At 41.5% G+C, this 11926-nt stretch overlaps 1 protein-coding gene across 1 annotated transcript in view; it reads left to right on the top strand.

The window, feature by feature from the left end:
- The first annotated feature begins 9060 nt into the window (after positions 1 to 9060).
- Positions 9061 to 11926, top strand: part of LOC115145150 (capping protein, Arp2/3 and myosin-I linker protein 3-like) — a 53799-nt gene continuing 50933 nt past the window's right edge. The window contains exons 1-2 of the mRNA XM_065003137.1: positions 9061 to 9133; positions 11367 to 11461. Coding sequence (XP_064859209.1) covers positions 9076 to 9133; positions 11367 to 11461 — 153 coding nt within the window. The 5' untranslated portion in view covers positions 9061 to 9075. The remainder of the gene's footprint in view (positions 9134 to 11366; positions 11462 to 11926) is intronic.

The raw sequence follows: 11926 nt of genomic DNA, 5'->3' as shown, positions 1-11926 counted from the left end.
AATCCCCCCCTTATATTTTGGGTCCTGGTGTGGTAGGACAGTAGGACTCATGAGGCAATTATAAGTTATATTCTTCAAGAATCAATGGGTACATATAATTCATTTATAACTCCAAAAATGTATGTAGCATCTGCTGATTACCCCTTTAAATGTCAATAATCTGTCCTCCAGAGTGGTGTCACTACAGACCCGGGTTCGATTCCAGGCTGTGTCACAGCTGGCTGTGACCGGGAGACCCATGAGGCGGCACACAATTGGCCCGGGTAAGGGGGGGGTTTGGCCGGCCGGGATTTCCTTGTCCCATCGCGCTCTAGCAACTCCTTATGGTGGGCCGGGCGCCTGCAAGCTGACTTCGGTCGCCAGCTGGACGGGGTTTCCTCTGACACATTGGTGCGACTGGCTTCCGGATTAAGCAGGTAGTGTGGCTTGGCAGGGTCGTGTTTCGGAGGACGCATGGTTCTTGACCTTCGCCTTTCCTGAGTCCCTTGGGGAGTTGCAGTGATGGGACAAGACTTTAGCTACCAATTGGGGAGAAAAAGGGGTAGAAGTACAAAAACAATGATAAAGTCAATAATCTGAAAACATATGAACTCAGATTTGTCTCATTTTCACATATGTTGTAGCATAGACCCTATTTTACATTGTCTGAAGTTTTTGTGTTGTGTCCGCCATCAGATGAGACATACCATACTCTTTAATACAGGGTGGGTGCCATTTCTATCATAGAAATATAATTCATAGAAAGGACCTATCCCTTCAGAGACTGCAATTTAGCTGGTAACACCATTGCCATTTTAATTCAATTTAATTCCACCCACCGTCGAATGTCAACACGAATGGGAATGTATTTTATAATGACCATATTTCTATGATTTTCTATGATTTCCATAGGTTTTGAGAGATTGACAGATTAATTTAAAACAATGGATATTCCAACTCAAGTCAACATTCTCTGACGTGTGGACCTCCAAACATCTTTGTGGTACCATTTGAAAGAGGAAATTTCAATGTTATTAATATCAGCCAACACGACAAGAGAATGCTGTTTCTCAACTGATGGCAGGCACAACACAAACAACTGAGATGATGTCAAATGTGTGTGTGTGTGTGTGTGTGTGTGTGTGTGTGTGTGTGTGTGTGTGTGTGTGTGTGTGTGTGTGTGTGTGTGTGTGTGTGTGTGTGTGTGTGTGTGTGTGTGTGTGTGTGTGTGTGTGTCTGTGCCAATGTTTGTGTTGCTTCACAGTCCCCGCTGTTCCGCTGTTTTCTTTTTCTAATTTTACTGCTTGCGTCAGTTACTTGATGTGGAATAGAGTTCCATGTAGTCATGGCTCTATGTATTACTGTGTGCCTCCCATAGTCTGTTTTGGACTTTGGGATTGTGAAGAGACCTCTTGTGGCATGTCTTGTGGGGTATGCATGGGTGTCCGAGCTGTGTGCCAGTAGTTTAGACAGACAGCTCAGTGCATTCAATATGTCAATACCTCTCATAAATAAAAGTAGTGATAAAGTCAATCTCTCCTCCACTTTCAGCCAGTAGAGATTGACATACATATTATTAATATTAGCTCTCTGTGTACATCCAAGGGCCAGCCATGCTGCCCTGTTCTGAGCCAATTGCAATTTTCCTAATTCCTTTTTTGTGGCACCTGACCACACAACTGAACAGTAGTCAAGGTGCGACAAAACTAGGGCCTGTAGGACCTGATTTTTTGATAATGTTGTTAAGAAGGCAAAGCATTGCTTTATTATAGACAGACTACGCCCCATCTTAGCTACTACTGCATCATTATGTTTTGACTATGACAGTTTACAATCTAGGGTTACTCAAAGCAGTTTAGTCATCTCAACTTGCTCAATTTCCACATTATTTACTACAAGATTTAGTTGAGTTTTAGGGTTTAGTGAGAGTTTTCTTACAAATACAATGCTTTTAGTTTTAGAAATATTTGGTGCTAACTTATTCCTTGCCACCCACTCTGAAACTAACTGCAGCTCTTTGTTGAGTGTTGCAGTCATTTCAGTCACGATAGTAGCTGATATGTATAGTGTTGAGTCATCCGCATACATAGACATTCTGGCTTTACTCAAAGTCAGTGGCATGTTGTTAGTAAAAATTGAAAAAAGCAAGGGGCCTAAACAGCTACCCTGGGGAATTCCTGATTCTAACTGGATTATATTTGAGAGGCTTCCATTAAAGAACACCCTCTGTGTTCTGTTAGACAAGTAACTCTTTAACTCTTTATCCACATTATAGCAGGGGATTTTCCAGCAGCAGCCTATGATCGATAATGTTAAAAGTCAAACAAGACAGCCCACACAATCATTTTATCATCAATTTCTCTCAGCCAATCATCAGTAATTTGTGTAAGTGCTGTGCTTGTTGAGTGTCCTTCCCTGTAAGCATGCTGAAATTCTGTTGCCAATTTGTTTACTGTGACATAGCATTGTATCTGGTAAAACACAATTTTTTCCAGAAGTTTACTAAGGGTTGGTAACAGGCTGATTGGTCAGCTATTTGAGCCAGTAAAGGGGGCTTTACTATTCTTGGGTAGCGAAACTACTTTAGCTTTCCTCCAGGCCTGAGGGCACACGCTCTCTAGTAGGCTTAAATTGAAGATGTGGCAAATAGCAGTGGCAATATCGTCTGCTATTATCCTGTCGTTCTGCCCCTGAACAGGCAGTTAACCCACTGTTCCTAGGCCGTCATTGAAAATAAGAATTTGTTCTTAACTAACTTGCCTAGTAAAATAAAGGTAAAATAAAAAAATAAAATAAAAGTAATTTTCCATCCAGATTGTCAGACCCCGGTGGCTTGTCATTGTTGATAGACAACTATTTTTTTTTCACCTCTTCCCCACTGACTTTATACAATTCAAAAGTACAATTCTTGTCTTTCATAATTTGGTCCGATGTGTAGTGTCAGCGTTTGTTGCTGGCATGTCATCCCTAAGTTTGCTTATCTTGCCAATGAAAAAGTCATTAAAGTAGTTTGCAATATCAGTGGGCTTTGTGATGAATGAGCCATCTGATTCAATGAATGAAGGAGCCAAGTTTTTTTCCCAAAATGTAATTTAAGGTGCTCCAAAGCTTTTTGCGATCATTCTTTGTATAATTTATCTTTGTTTCATAGTGCAGTTTCTTTTTCTTTTTCTTTAGTTTCGTCACATGATTTCTTAATTTGCAGTACATTTGCCAATTAGTTGGGCTGCCAGACTTAATTGCCATACCTTTTGCCTCATCCCTCTCAACCATACAATTTTTCAACCCCTCATCAATTCAAGGGGATTTAACAGTTTTTACAGTCATTTTCTTAATGGGTACGTGCTTCTTAGTAACTGGAATAAGTAGTTTCATAAATGCGTCAAGTGCAGAGTCTGGTTGCTCCTCATTACACACCACAGACCAGCAAATATTATTTACATCATCAACATCACTACAAAACGTATTGTATGACCTCTTATAGACAATATTAGGCCAAGCCTTTGGAACTTTGGTTATATGGCTCTTATATTGTGATCCCTACATCCTATGGATTTAGATACTGCTTTAAAGCAAATATCTGCAGCATTAGTAAAGATGTGATCAACACATGTTGATGATTTTATTCCTATGCTGTTGTAACTACCCTGGTAGGTTGACTGACAACCACTGGTTACAGTTTGACGTTTTCTCCTGAGTGGGCAGCTTGATGATATCCAGTCAATATTTAAATCACCCAGAAAATATACCTCTCTGTTGATATCACATACATTATCAAGCATTTTACATATATTATCCAGATACTGACTGTTAGCACATGGTGGTCTATAGCAGCTTCCCACAATAATGGGCTTTAGGTGAGGCAGATGAACCTGTAGCCATATTACTTCAACAGTATTTAACATTAGATCGTCTCTAAGCTTTACATGAATGTGTTTCTGAATATAGACCGCAACACCGCCTCCCCTGGCATTTCTGTCTTTTCGGGAGATGTTATAACCATGTCTTGCTACCACTGTATCATCAAAGGTATATCTAAGTGAGTTTCAGAGATAGTCACAAGCAGATGACATTCATGGACCTTATTTATTAACTTCATGGACATTGTTTATTAGGCTACATACAGTATGTTAATATGAGCTATTTTTAGCAATTTTCTGGGTTGCTTGATTGCTTTGAATGCTTTACTGGGAAGCTTATCAGAGGTAGACTTACTCATGTTATTTACATTGGAGCTGATAGTGCAGGGAAAGCTGCATAAAGTGGTATTCCTACTATTGCACACCGACTCAATGCTAACAGTGTAACTCTGGGTTATAGGCTCATGATTACTGCTTACAATAGCTGTAGGATAAACAAATGTATTTGGTGAATTTAGGGGTACATAAATTAAATGACTTACATTGCGTTTGCCAATGCCCCTAAGATCATGTACATTTGATGCAGCATTATGACGTCTCATTGTCACAATGGTAGGGATTAACTGAGTTGGTCTTGGATCAAAGGCAGTTGCAGAGGCAGTTGCAGTGCGTCCTGTGTGGCGGATACGTTGGATTTATCGAATGCATGCATCAAACTGTATGCGTAGACGGTTTGACAGAAATGGTAGCAGAAGGGGAATGTTGAATTTTTGTTGCACACATATCTAGATGATGCTGCATACCATTTTGCGCAATAACACTGTCGGTGTGATCGAAGCATAATCTACAACATAAACTCAGCAAAAAAAGTAATAATTTGAAGAGTGGCTCTATTTTCCCTCAGCATGTATTTTTTCACTATTCTGAATGTCTAAAGAATCCATTTGTTATTCTGAAAAATAATCACAGAAATACTGGTAATTTTGAACTGTTATTATGGTGGTGATTTGACAAAATGACAGTACAATCATCGTCTTGAAATGGACTTGCATTTTTCTGGTCTCAGTTTTGACTCGGTCTCGGCCCTCCCCCGGTCAGGAAGTTAAGGACCCAGTAGCATAGGGAGATCTGCACATGCTCTGAGGGTGTGGATAGGGATGCAGTCTGGGCCGGCAGCCTTGGGAGGGTCAACACATTTGAATGACTTACACACGTCCTCCATGGAGACCGTAAGTACGTAGCCCTTGTTGTCCTCAGGGGCTCTCCTCGTCCACTCAAAGTCGTCATTGTGCTCGAAGCGTGAGAAAAAAAGTGTTTTGCTCGTCCGGTAGGGTGTCGTTGGTGTCCACGACGTGGCTGGCTTTCTTTTTGTAATCTGTGATCATTAGGAGCCCCTGCCACATACACCTAGTGTCCCACCCGCTGAATTGCTCCTCCACTTTGTCCCTATAGTTGTTTTTCGCCATCTTGATCGATCTGCAGAGGTCGTATTTGTACTGTTTAACCATACTATTGTCCCCGGTCACCTTGCCGTGTTTATAAGCAGTATCTCTCTCCTTTAGCTTCTCTGCAAGGCTGCCATTGTATAGGATGAGCAATGACTAGAATACAGTATATGCATACACTATCGTTCAAAAGTTTGGGGTCACTTAGAAATTCCCTTGTTTTTGAAAGTAAAGCTCATTTTTGTCCATCAATATAGCATCAAATTGATCAGAAATACATCGTAGACATTGTTAATGTTGTAAATGACTAATGTAGCTGGAAACTGAAGATTTTTTATGAAATATCTTCGTAGGTGTACAGAGGCCCATTATCAGCAACCATCACTCCTGTTTTTCCAATGGCACGTTGTGTTAGCTAATCCAAGTTTATCATTTTAAAAGGCTAATTGATCATTAGGAAACCCTTTTGCAATTATGTTAGCACAGCTGAAAACTTTTGTTTTGATTAAAGAAGCAATAAAACTGGCCTTCTTTAGACAAATTTAGTATCTGTAGCATCAGCAATTGTGGGTTCGATTACAGGCTCAAAATGTCCAGAAACAAATAACTTTCTTCTGAAACTCGTCAGTCTATTCTTGTTCTTGTTGAGAAATTAAGGCTATTCCATGCGAGAAATTGCCAAGAAACTGAAGATCTCGTACAACGCTGTGTTCTACTCCCTTCACAGAACAGCGCAAACTGTCTCTAACCAGAATAGAAAGAGAAGTGGGAGGCCCCGGTGCACAACTGAACAAGAGGACAAGTACATTAGAGTGTCTAGTTTGAGAAACAGACGCCTCACAAGTCCTCAACTGACAGTTTCGTTAAATAGTACCTGCAAAACACCAGTCTCAAAGTCAACAGAGAAGAGGCGACTCCGTGATGCTGGCCTTCTTGAATTAGCTGACACAACATGCCATTGGAACACAGGAGTGAAGGTTGCAGACCTTCTGTTCTGTGCTAACATAATTGCAAAAGGGTTTCCTAATGATCAATTAGCCTTTTAAAATGATAAACTTGGATTAGCTAACACAACGTGCCATTGGAAAAACAGGAGTGATGGTTGCTGATAATGGGCCTCTGTACACCTATGTAGATATTCCTTTTTTTTTTATCTGCCATTTTCAGCTACAATAGTCATTTACAAAATTAACAATGTCTACACTGTTTTCTGATCAATTTGATGTTATTTTAATGGACAAAAAATGTGCTTTTCTTTCAAAAACAAGGACATTTCTATGTGACCACAAACTTTTGAAAGGTAGTGTATAAAGTGGATAAAACAGTATGTAAACATTGTTAAAGTGACCAGTGTACAATGTCTCTATACTGTACATGGGGCAGCAGAACCTAAGATACAGGGTGGAGTACCGGGTGTTAGCCGGCTAGTAACAGTGATTCAGGTTCAGGGCAGGGTACCGGGCAGTGGCCGGCTAGTGATGTTTGTTCAACAGTCTGATGGCCTGGAGATAGAAGCTGTTTTTCAGTCTCAGGCCCGGCTTTGATACACCTGTACTGTCTCCGTCTGCTAGATGGTAGCAGGGTGAACAGGGCGTGGCTCAGATGGCTGAGATCCTTGATGATCTTCTTGGCCTTCCTATGACACTGGGGGCTGTGGATGTCCTGGAGGGCAGACAATGTGACCCCAGTGATGCGTTGGGCTGGCTGCACCACCCTCTGAAGAGCCATGTGGTTTCGGCACTGGAGAGAGAAGCTCTCCAGCCATTTCTGATCCTTTCCTTCACAGCAACTCCACTCAACCACCAGTCATGGTCATGGAGCTTAGGGCATGAATAATACAGGAGTAGATAGTGTATATAGATGCACTGGGGCTTTAGTGAGCAGATAGTCTAGATTAAACACTGCACTCAAATCCACCAATCTGAACACGCTCTCTTTAGAGCAACATCTTACCCCGTTCTTCTCACATTACATGATGATAACATTTGAGAGCCCCAGTGTCAACTAAATAGGCTACAATAAACATATTCAAACAATTATCAAACAAAACTATAATTAAAATCATTCAAAATGATTAAAAAGTCTAAAACAAAATGACGAGTTACTGCAATTAGGTCCTCATTTCAAATTTAAGACAGGGTTATAGCATCATGCACATTATATGACTATATTTGGCCATTGAGATTTATATGATCTAATTATAATTATAATCATTCAATGAGGGAATGAAAATGTTGAGGAGCTCACTCAGAATGACAGTGAAGGAGAGGAAATGAATTATATCTATCCGGAGTGGCATTACTGTGGTGCACAATTAAAAACCGAACAAATCTCTCCTTCTCCCTCAATCTCTCTGTCTGTCGTTCTCTCGATCTGTTGTGTCAATTTGTGGCAAAGATTGTTAGCTATACCGACAAGGCCTGTAATTGCTAACAGGATCAATATCATACTGTGTGCCTATAGCTGCCCCGTATACAGACTCCTACAGTCCAATTGACTCACTGGGTAAGGCTGAAAACAGAAAAGTAGTGAGATGTTTGTATGACACACTTTGACCTCTAAGATTAAACACCTGCTAACAAAAATGTAATATATTTTGAATTTATATTTGTATGTTTGTTTGTCTCCTGATCTTGACAAAGCAACTTTTGTTATGTAATAATCATGAGAAAATGATAGATGCACTGGAGCTTCCACTAAGGAGGTCCAGAGGACATATGAATGAAACAATTATTCACACTTTATGATCACAAGTTGTTTTGAGTTGTTTTTGTTGAGATCAAAAGATCATTTTCTCATGATTACTACATAACAAAAGTTGCTTTGTCAAGACCATGAGATCAACAATCTTCGATGTCAAAGTGTGTCATACAAACATTCAAACACACAAACATATTGCCTTTTGTTAGGTTGAGTTTAACATTAGATATCAAAGTTTGTCTTTAAACGTGACAATGGGTCATGTCAGATAGATTTTGGGGGACATTTAATCCATCTTCTGGGGCCAGGACTAAAATAGCTAAAGATCATTACTAACATCCACTACCGTTGTGCAAAACACTTAACCCCTAAACTGTTCCAGGGGCGCTCCACTGCGGCTGACCCTCTGCCGCGCCCACCATTTTGGTGTGTGGGGTGTGTGTGTGTGTGTGTGGTCCCTTATTAATGTCTATGCTATGGTGTGGTCCCGCCGTCCCAGAGGTGTTGGAATAACATACGGGAAGCACTCTTTTCACCCCTCTTCGATCCCGAAATGACTTGTTCTAGCAGGTTAGGATCATTAATGTAGAAGGTTAGGAGAATGAGTTCAAGGTTAGGAAAGGGTTAGGATGAGCAAACATGTTTTCCTAACCTGCTACGAGAATCAATTTGTATCTAAGTGGCTTGAAAATAGTGTCCCCATCACATACAGCAACCTCTGATTTGGAAGCCATATATAACCACTATAGTGTTCCATCCGTAGCATAATTGTGTTGAAACGTGTTACCGCTATTTCTATCAGTAGCGTCACTATCCTCCTGATCATCTGTTGGTCAGTATTAGTTTCACAGTTCCAACAATTTCTCATACCACCAAATCGTCTTTCCCAGTGTATCTCCTATTCTTTCAATTGTCTCTTTCCAACTCCCCTCCTCCCTTCCACCGCTGCGCGCTCTCTCACGTTGGCACATTAAACTATACTCTGGGAGCGGGTTTAGCAGCAGTCAGATGGTGGAACGCTTCCGAGAGAAGCAATCCGTTCGGTCCATCATTGCGAAAGGAAAAGGGGCGGTAATAGATGAAGGAGAGACATGGCATCTAAAGACGTAACTGCCTCTTGTTTCGTCAGTGTGAGCAGGGATATTACAGGTAGGGAAAATATCAACATTATTCCTATTCCCATTATCTCGATCATCATCATCATCATCTGTACGCGTACGGATTCTGGCTTTTCCCAGTCTGCGACTGAACAGGCGCATTGGGGGTTTCTAAGCAACACCTCTTTCATGTATGCTAGTTGCCACCAAGCTTTGTGTGTCATTCTTTATATGTCATCATCTAGGCTAAACGTGCTTTGCATTATTTGAGCATTTAAAGTTCGAAAATTATGTAAAGCAAAGACATCCTGCTTGCACAGGATTTACGATAAAAGCACAGCAGGCAGGCAGATCATGTAAAATCCCCAGGCCTGGGCCATAGGAAAAGGGGCGTTGTGAAAATCATCGTGTGCATCACGCGTGGGTTTACTCGCTCATGGTGTGATCTGCATTCAGAATTTCATGCCAGGTTGTAAGAATAGGAATTGCTACCCTCTCAGCGTGTTGGCAGTGAGCATGGTCTTTCTTTGTCTGCTGTGTGTATGTGTGTGTGTGTGACAGAGAGAGAGAGCGAGAGAGAGAGAGAGTGTGAGTGAGTGAGTGATTGTGAAGAAAGATAGCGAGGGGGAGCAGCATGCATTTTCTTGCCAACAATTTGCATGTATTCTTCACTTCCCTTTATTGAACAAGCCAGACATGGACACTGTATACTACACTTCTCATTAGTACAATTCTCAGATGATGAGACTGCCATTGAGTTGACACAAGCTTACGTCTCAAAAACTCACACCATCAGACCACACACAGGCTCACGCACACTCACACCTACATCACACACGCTGGCACACACACTTAGGCCTACCTAGCTACACACACACACACACACACACACACTCTCTCACCCTCTAACCAACACCACACACACATGCTCGCGTTTGCAGGGAGTCTCTGCTGAGATAATTATTCCTAATGGCTCTATTAACCACACTGTGATAATTAATTCAGTTGGAATCCCTGCCTTTCAATCCACTCACCTACCTGCCAGCCACTTCCCTCTGTCTCAGATAGACAGCTATATAGCATCAGACTCCAAGTGGCCAGAGCCAAAATACCATCTATGTTTAAACAGTCATCATGGTGTTCAAGATCATCATCTTCTTCATCATCATCAGATCATTACTCTAAGGATCCTGTCAGAACAATCAGACTCAGCAGCATTCTCTTATTTGACAATGCATTGGTCACAGGCGAAGTACAGCACATCCAGGGCTTTGGATGGTTGGTTATCCATGAACTGATACCTTTCACCATCTCACCCTCTCCTCGTGTCCTCCTCTTCAGCCTCGCCCCTGTCTCTCTGATGGTGACTCTCTATGTGAGTGTGCCTGTCTGTCTGTGAGGGGATGTCCTCAGGCCAAGCCAGGTTATCTGCAGGTGTCTGGCGGGGGGGTCACATCTCTGACTGGGATTCTATGTGACATCAATGCCTCGGTGACTGAGACTCACTTGAGCAGAGAGGATCCATGTGGTGGCTGGTAGTAATCATATTGTGCACATAAGGTTGTTTGTGTGGGAAGAAAATATTGTCTGGCAATGTATTCTGAATTGGATTAATAACAGAATGAATGCGATTGCAGGTTTTCGCCTATGAAGCACACAATTAATTAATAACAAGTTGTTTGTTGTTTTTTTGGGATTATTAGATGAGCAAAAATGAAAAGCCAAAAGTGCTTGTAGTATATGCATAATAAAAGACAATTAACAGATAATAATGGAACAAATACAACAACAAACAGGAGAAGAAAAAACAGGCCGTTTTTTGTCCTGATCCAGCCTCACCAGTACTCATCAAGTACTGTATTCCAGCTCTGGCTTCCATATATATAACAAAAAATGCTCTCTATTTTACGGCCTCATTCTGTCCTCGCTCACATATCCCTGTTTTATTGGGCAATTTCTGTGCGCCTGCCATGGAAAACAACACTGTTATTTACGTTTTAGTGAAAGATCCAACGGTTTTGGAGACTCAATGGTTTTATCCTCTGATAATAATCTCCCTCTGTTTATGAAATGCCAGGTGTAAGTTTTAAATGACACGGTTTTGTCTGTCTACAGTTGTATGACGAAAGGGCCGTGCACTCGAAGGTCAAGCTTATCTCTTTCACAGTTCTGATGTACTGTATACTTGGTTGATGTGTGTCATTTGTGTGTGTGTGAGATGTTTGCTTTGTGTGTTGTGTGTATTAGTGTGTATCTGACCATGGGGATGGTTTTTCTATTTACAGAGAGTATCAGGAAGATTGTTGACAAGTCATCCGTCAAGTTTATACGCGGCATTAAGCTTGACACCAAAAATGGCAAGTCAGAGGACCGGATACTGGTGAGTGCTGTTTTATCTGAATAACTTTGTCTGGTGAAAATAACATTTGCTATATTGATGCGCTGGCTGCGGAGTGGGTGGTATTCCCACAGATCATTGTTGATCTATTGATATAGAGGAGTTCTCCAGGCCATCCACACACAGTATTACTCCGTCCCTCACTACCTCAAGACAAGTCTGATGCAGTGGAGGATTCCTCCACAAGACATCGGATGGAAACCTGATGGTTGGTTTAGGAGAGACATGATGCAACATAGGCATGATTGAAGTGCAATTAATCACTATGGTCAGTTGCAGAGTTGAACACAAGCTATGGCCAGACTGGCCACATGCCATGAATATATTGAGTTGACATGCTGCTTTCCCATGTCGGCTGTGCCTGTCTGGGCATTGTAGGTGGGACAATGTAGGACACACAGGTCTGTAAGAGCATCAGCTTGGGGAGGGATCTGTTTGAGGCTCTGT

The sequence above is a fragment of the Oncorhynchus nerka genome, linkage group LG17, assembly GCF_034236695.1.
Source record: "Oncorhynchus nerka isolate Pitt River linkage group LG17, Oner_Uvic_2.0, whole genome shotgun sequence".
NCBI classification, from domain to species: domain Eukaryota; kingdom Metazoa; phylum Chordata; class Actinopteri; order Salmoniformes; family Salmonidae; genus Oncorhynchus; species Oncorhynchus nerka.
The sequence above is the reverse complement of the archived record's forward strand: the minus strand, read 5'-3'. Positions and strand labels throughout refer to the sequence as shown.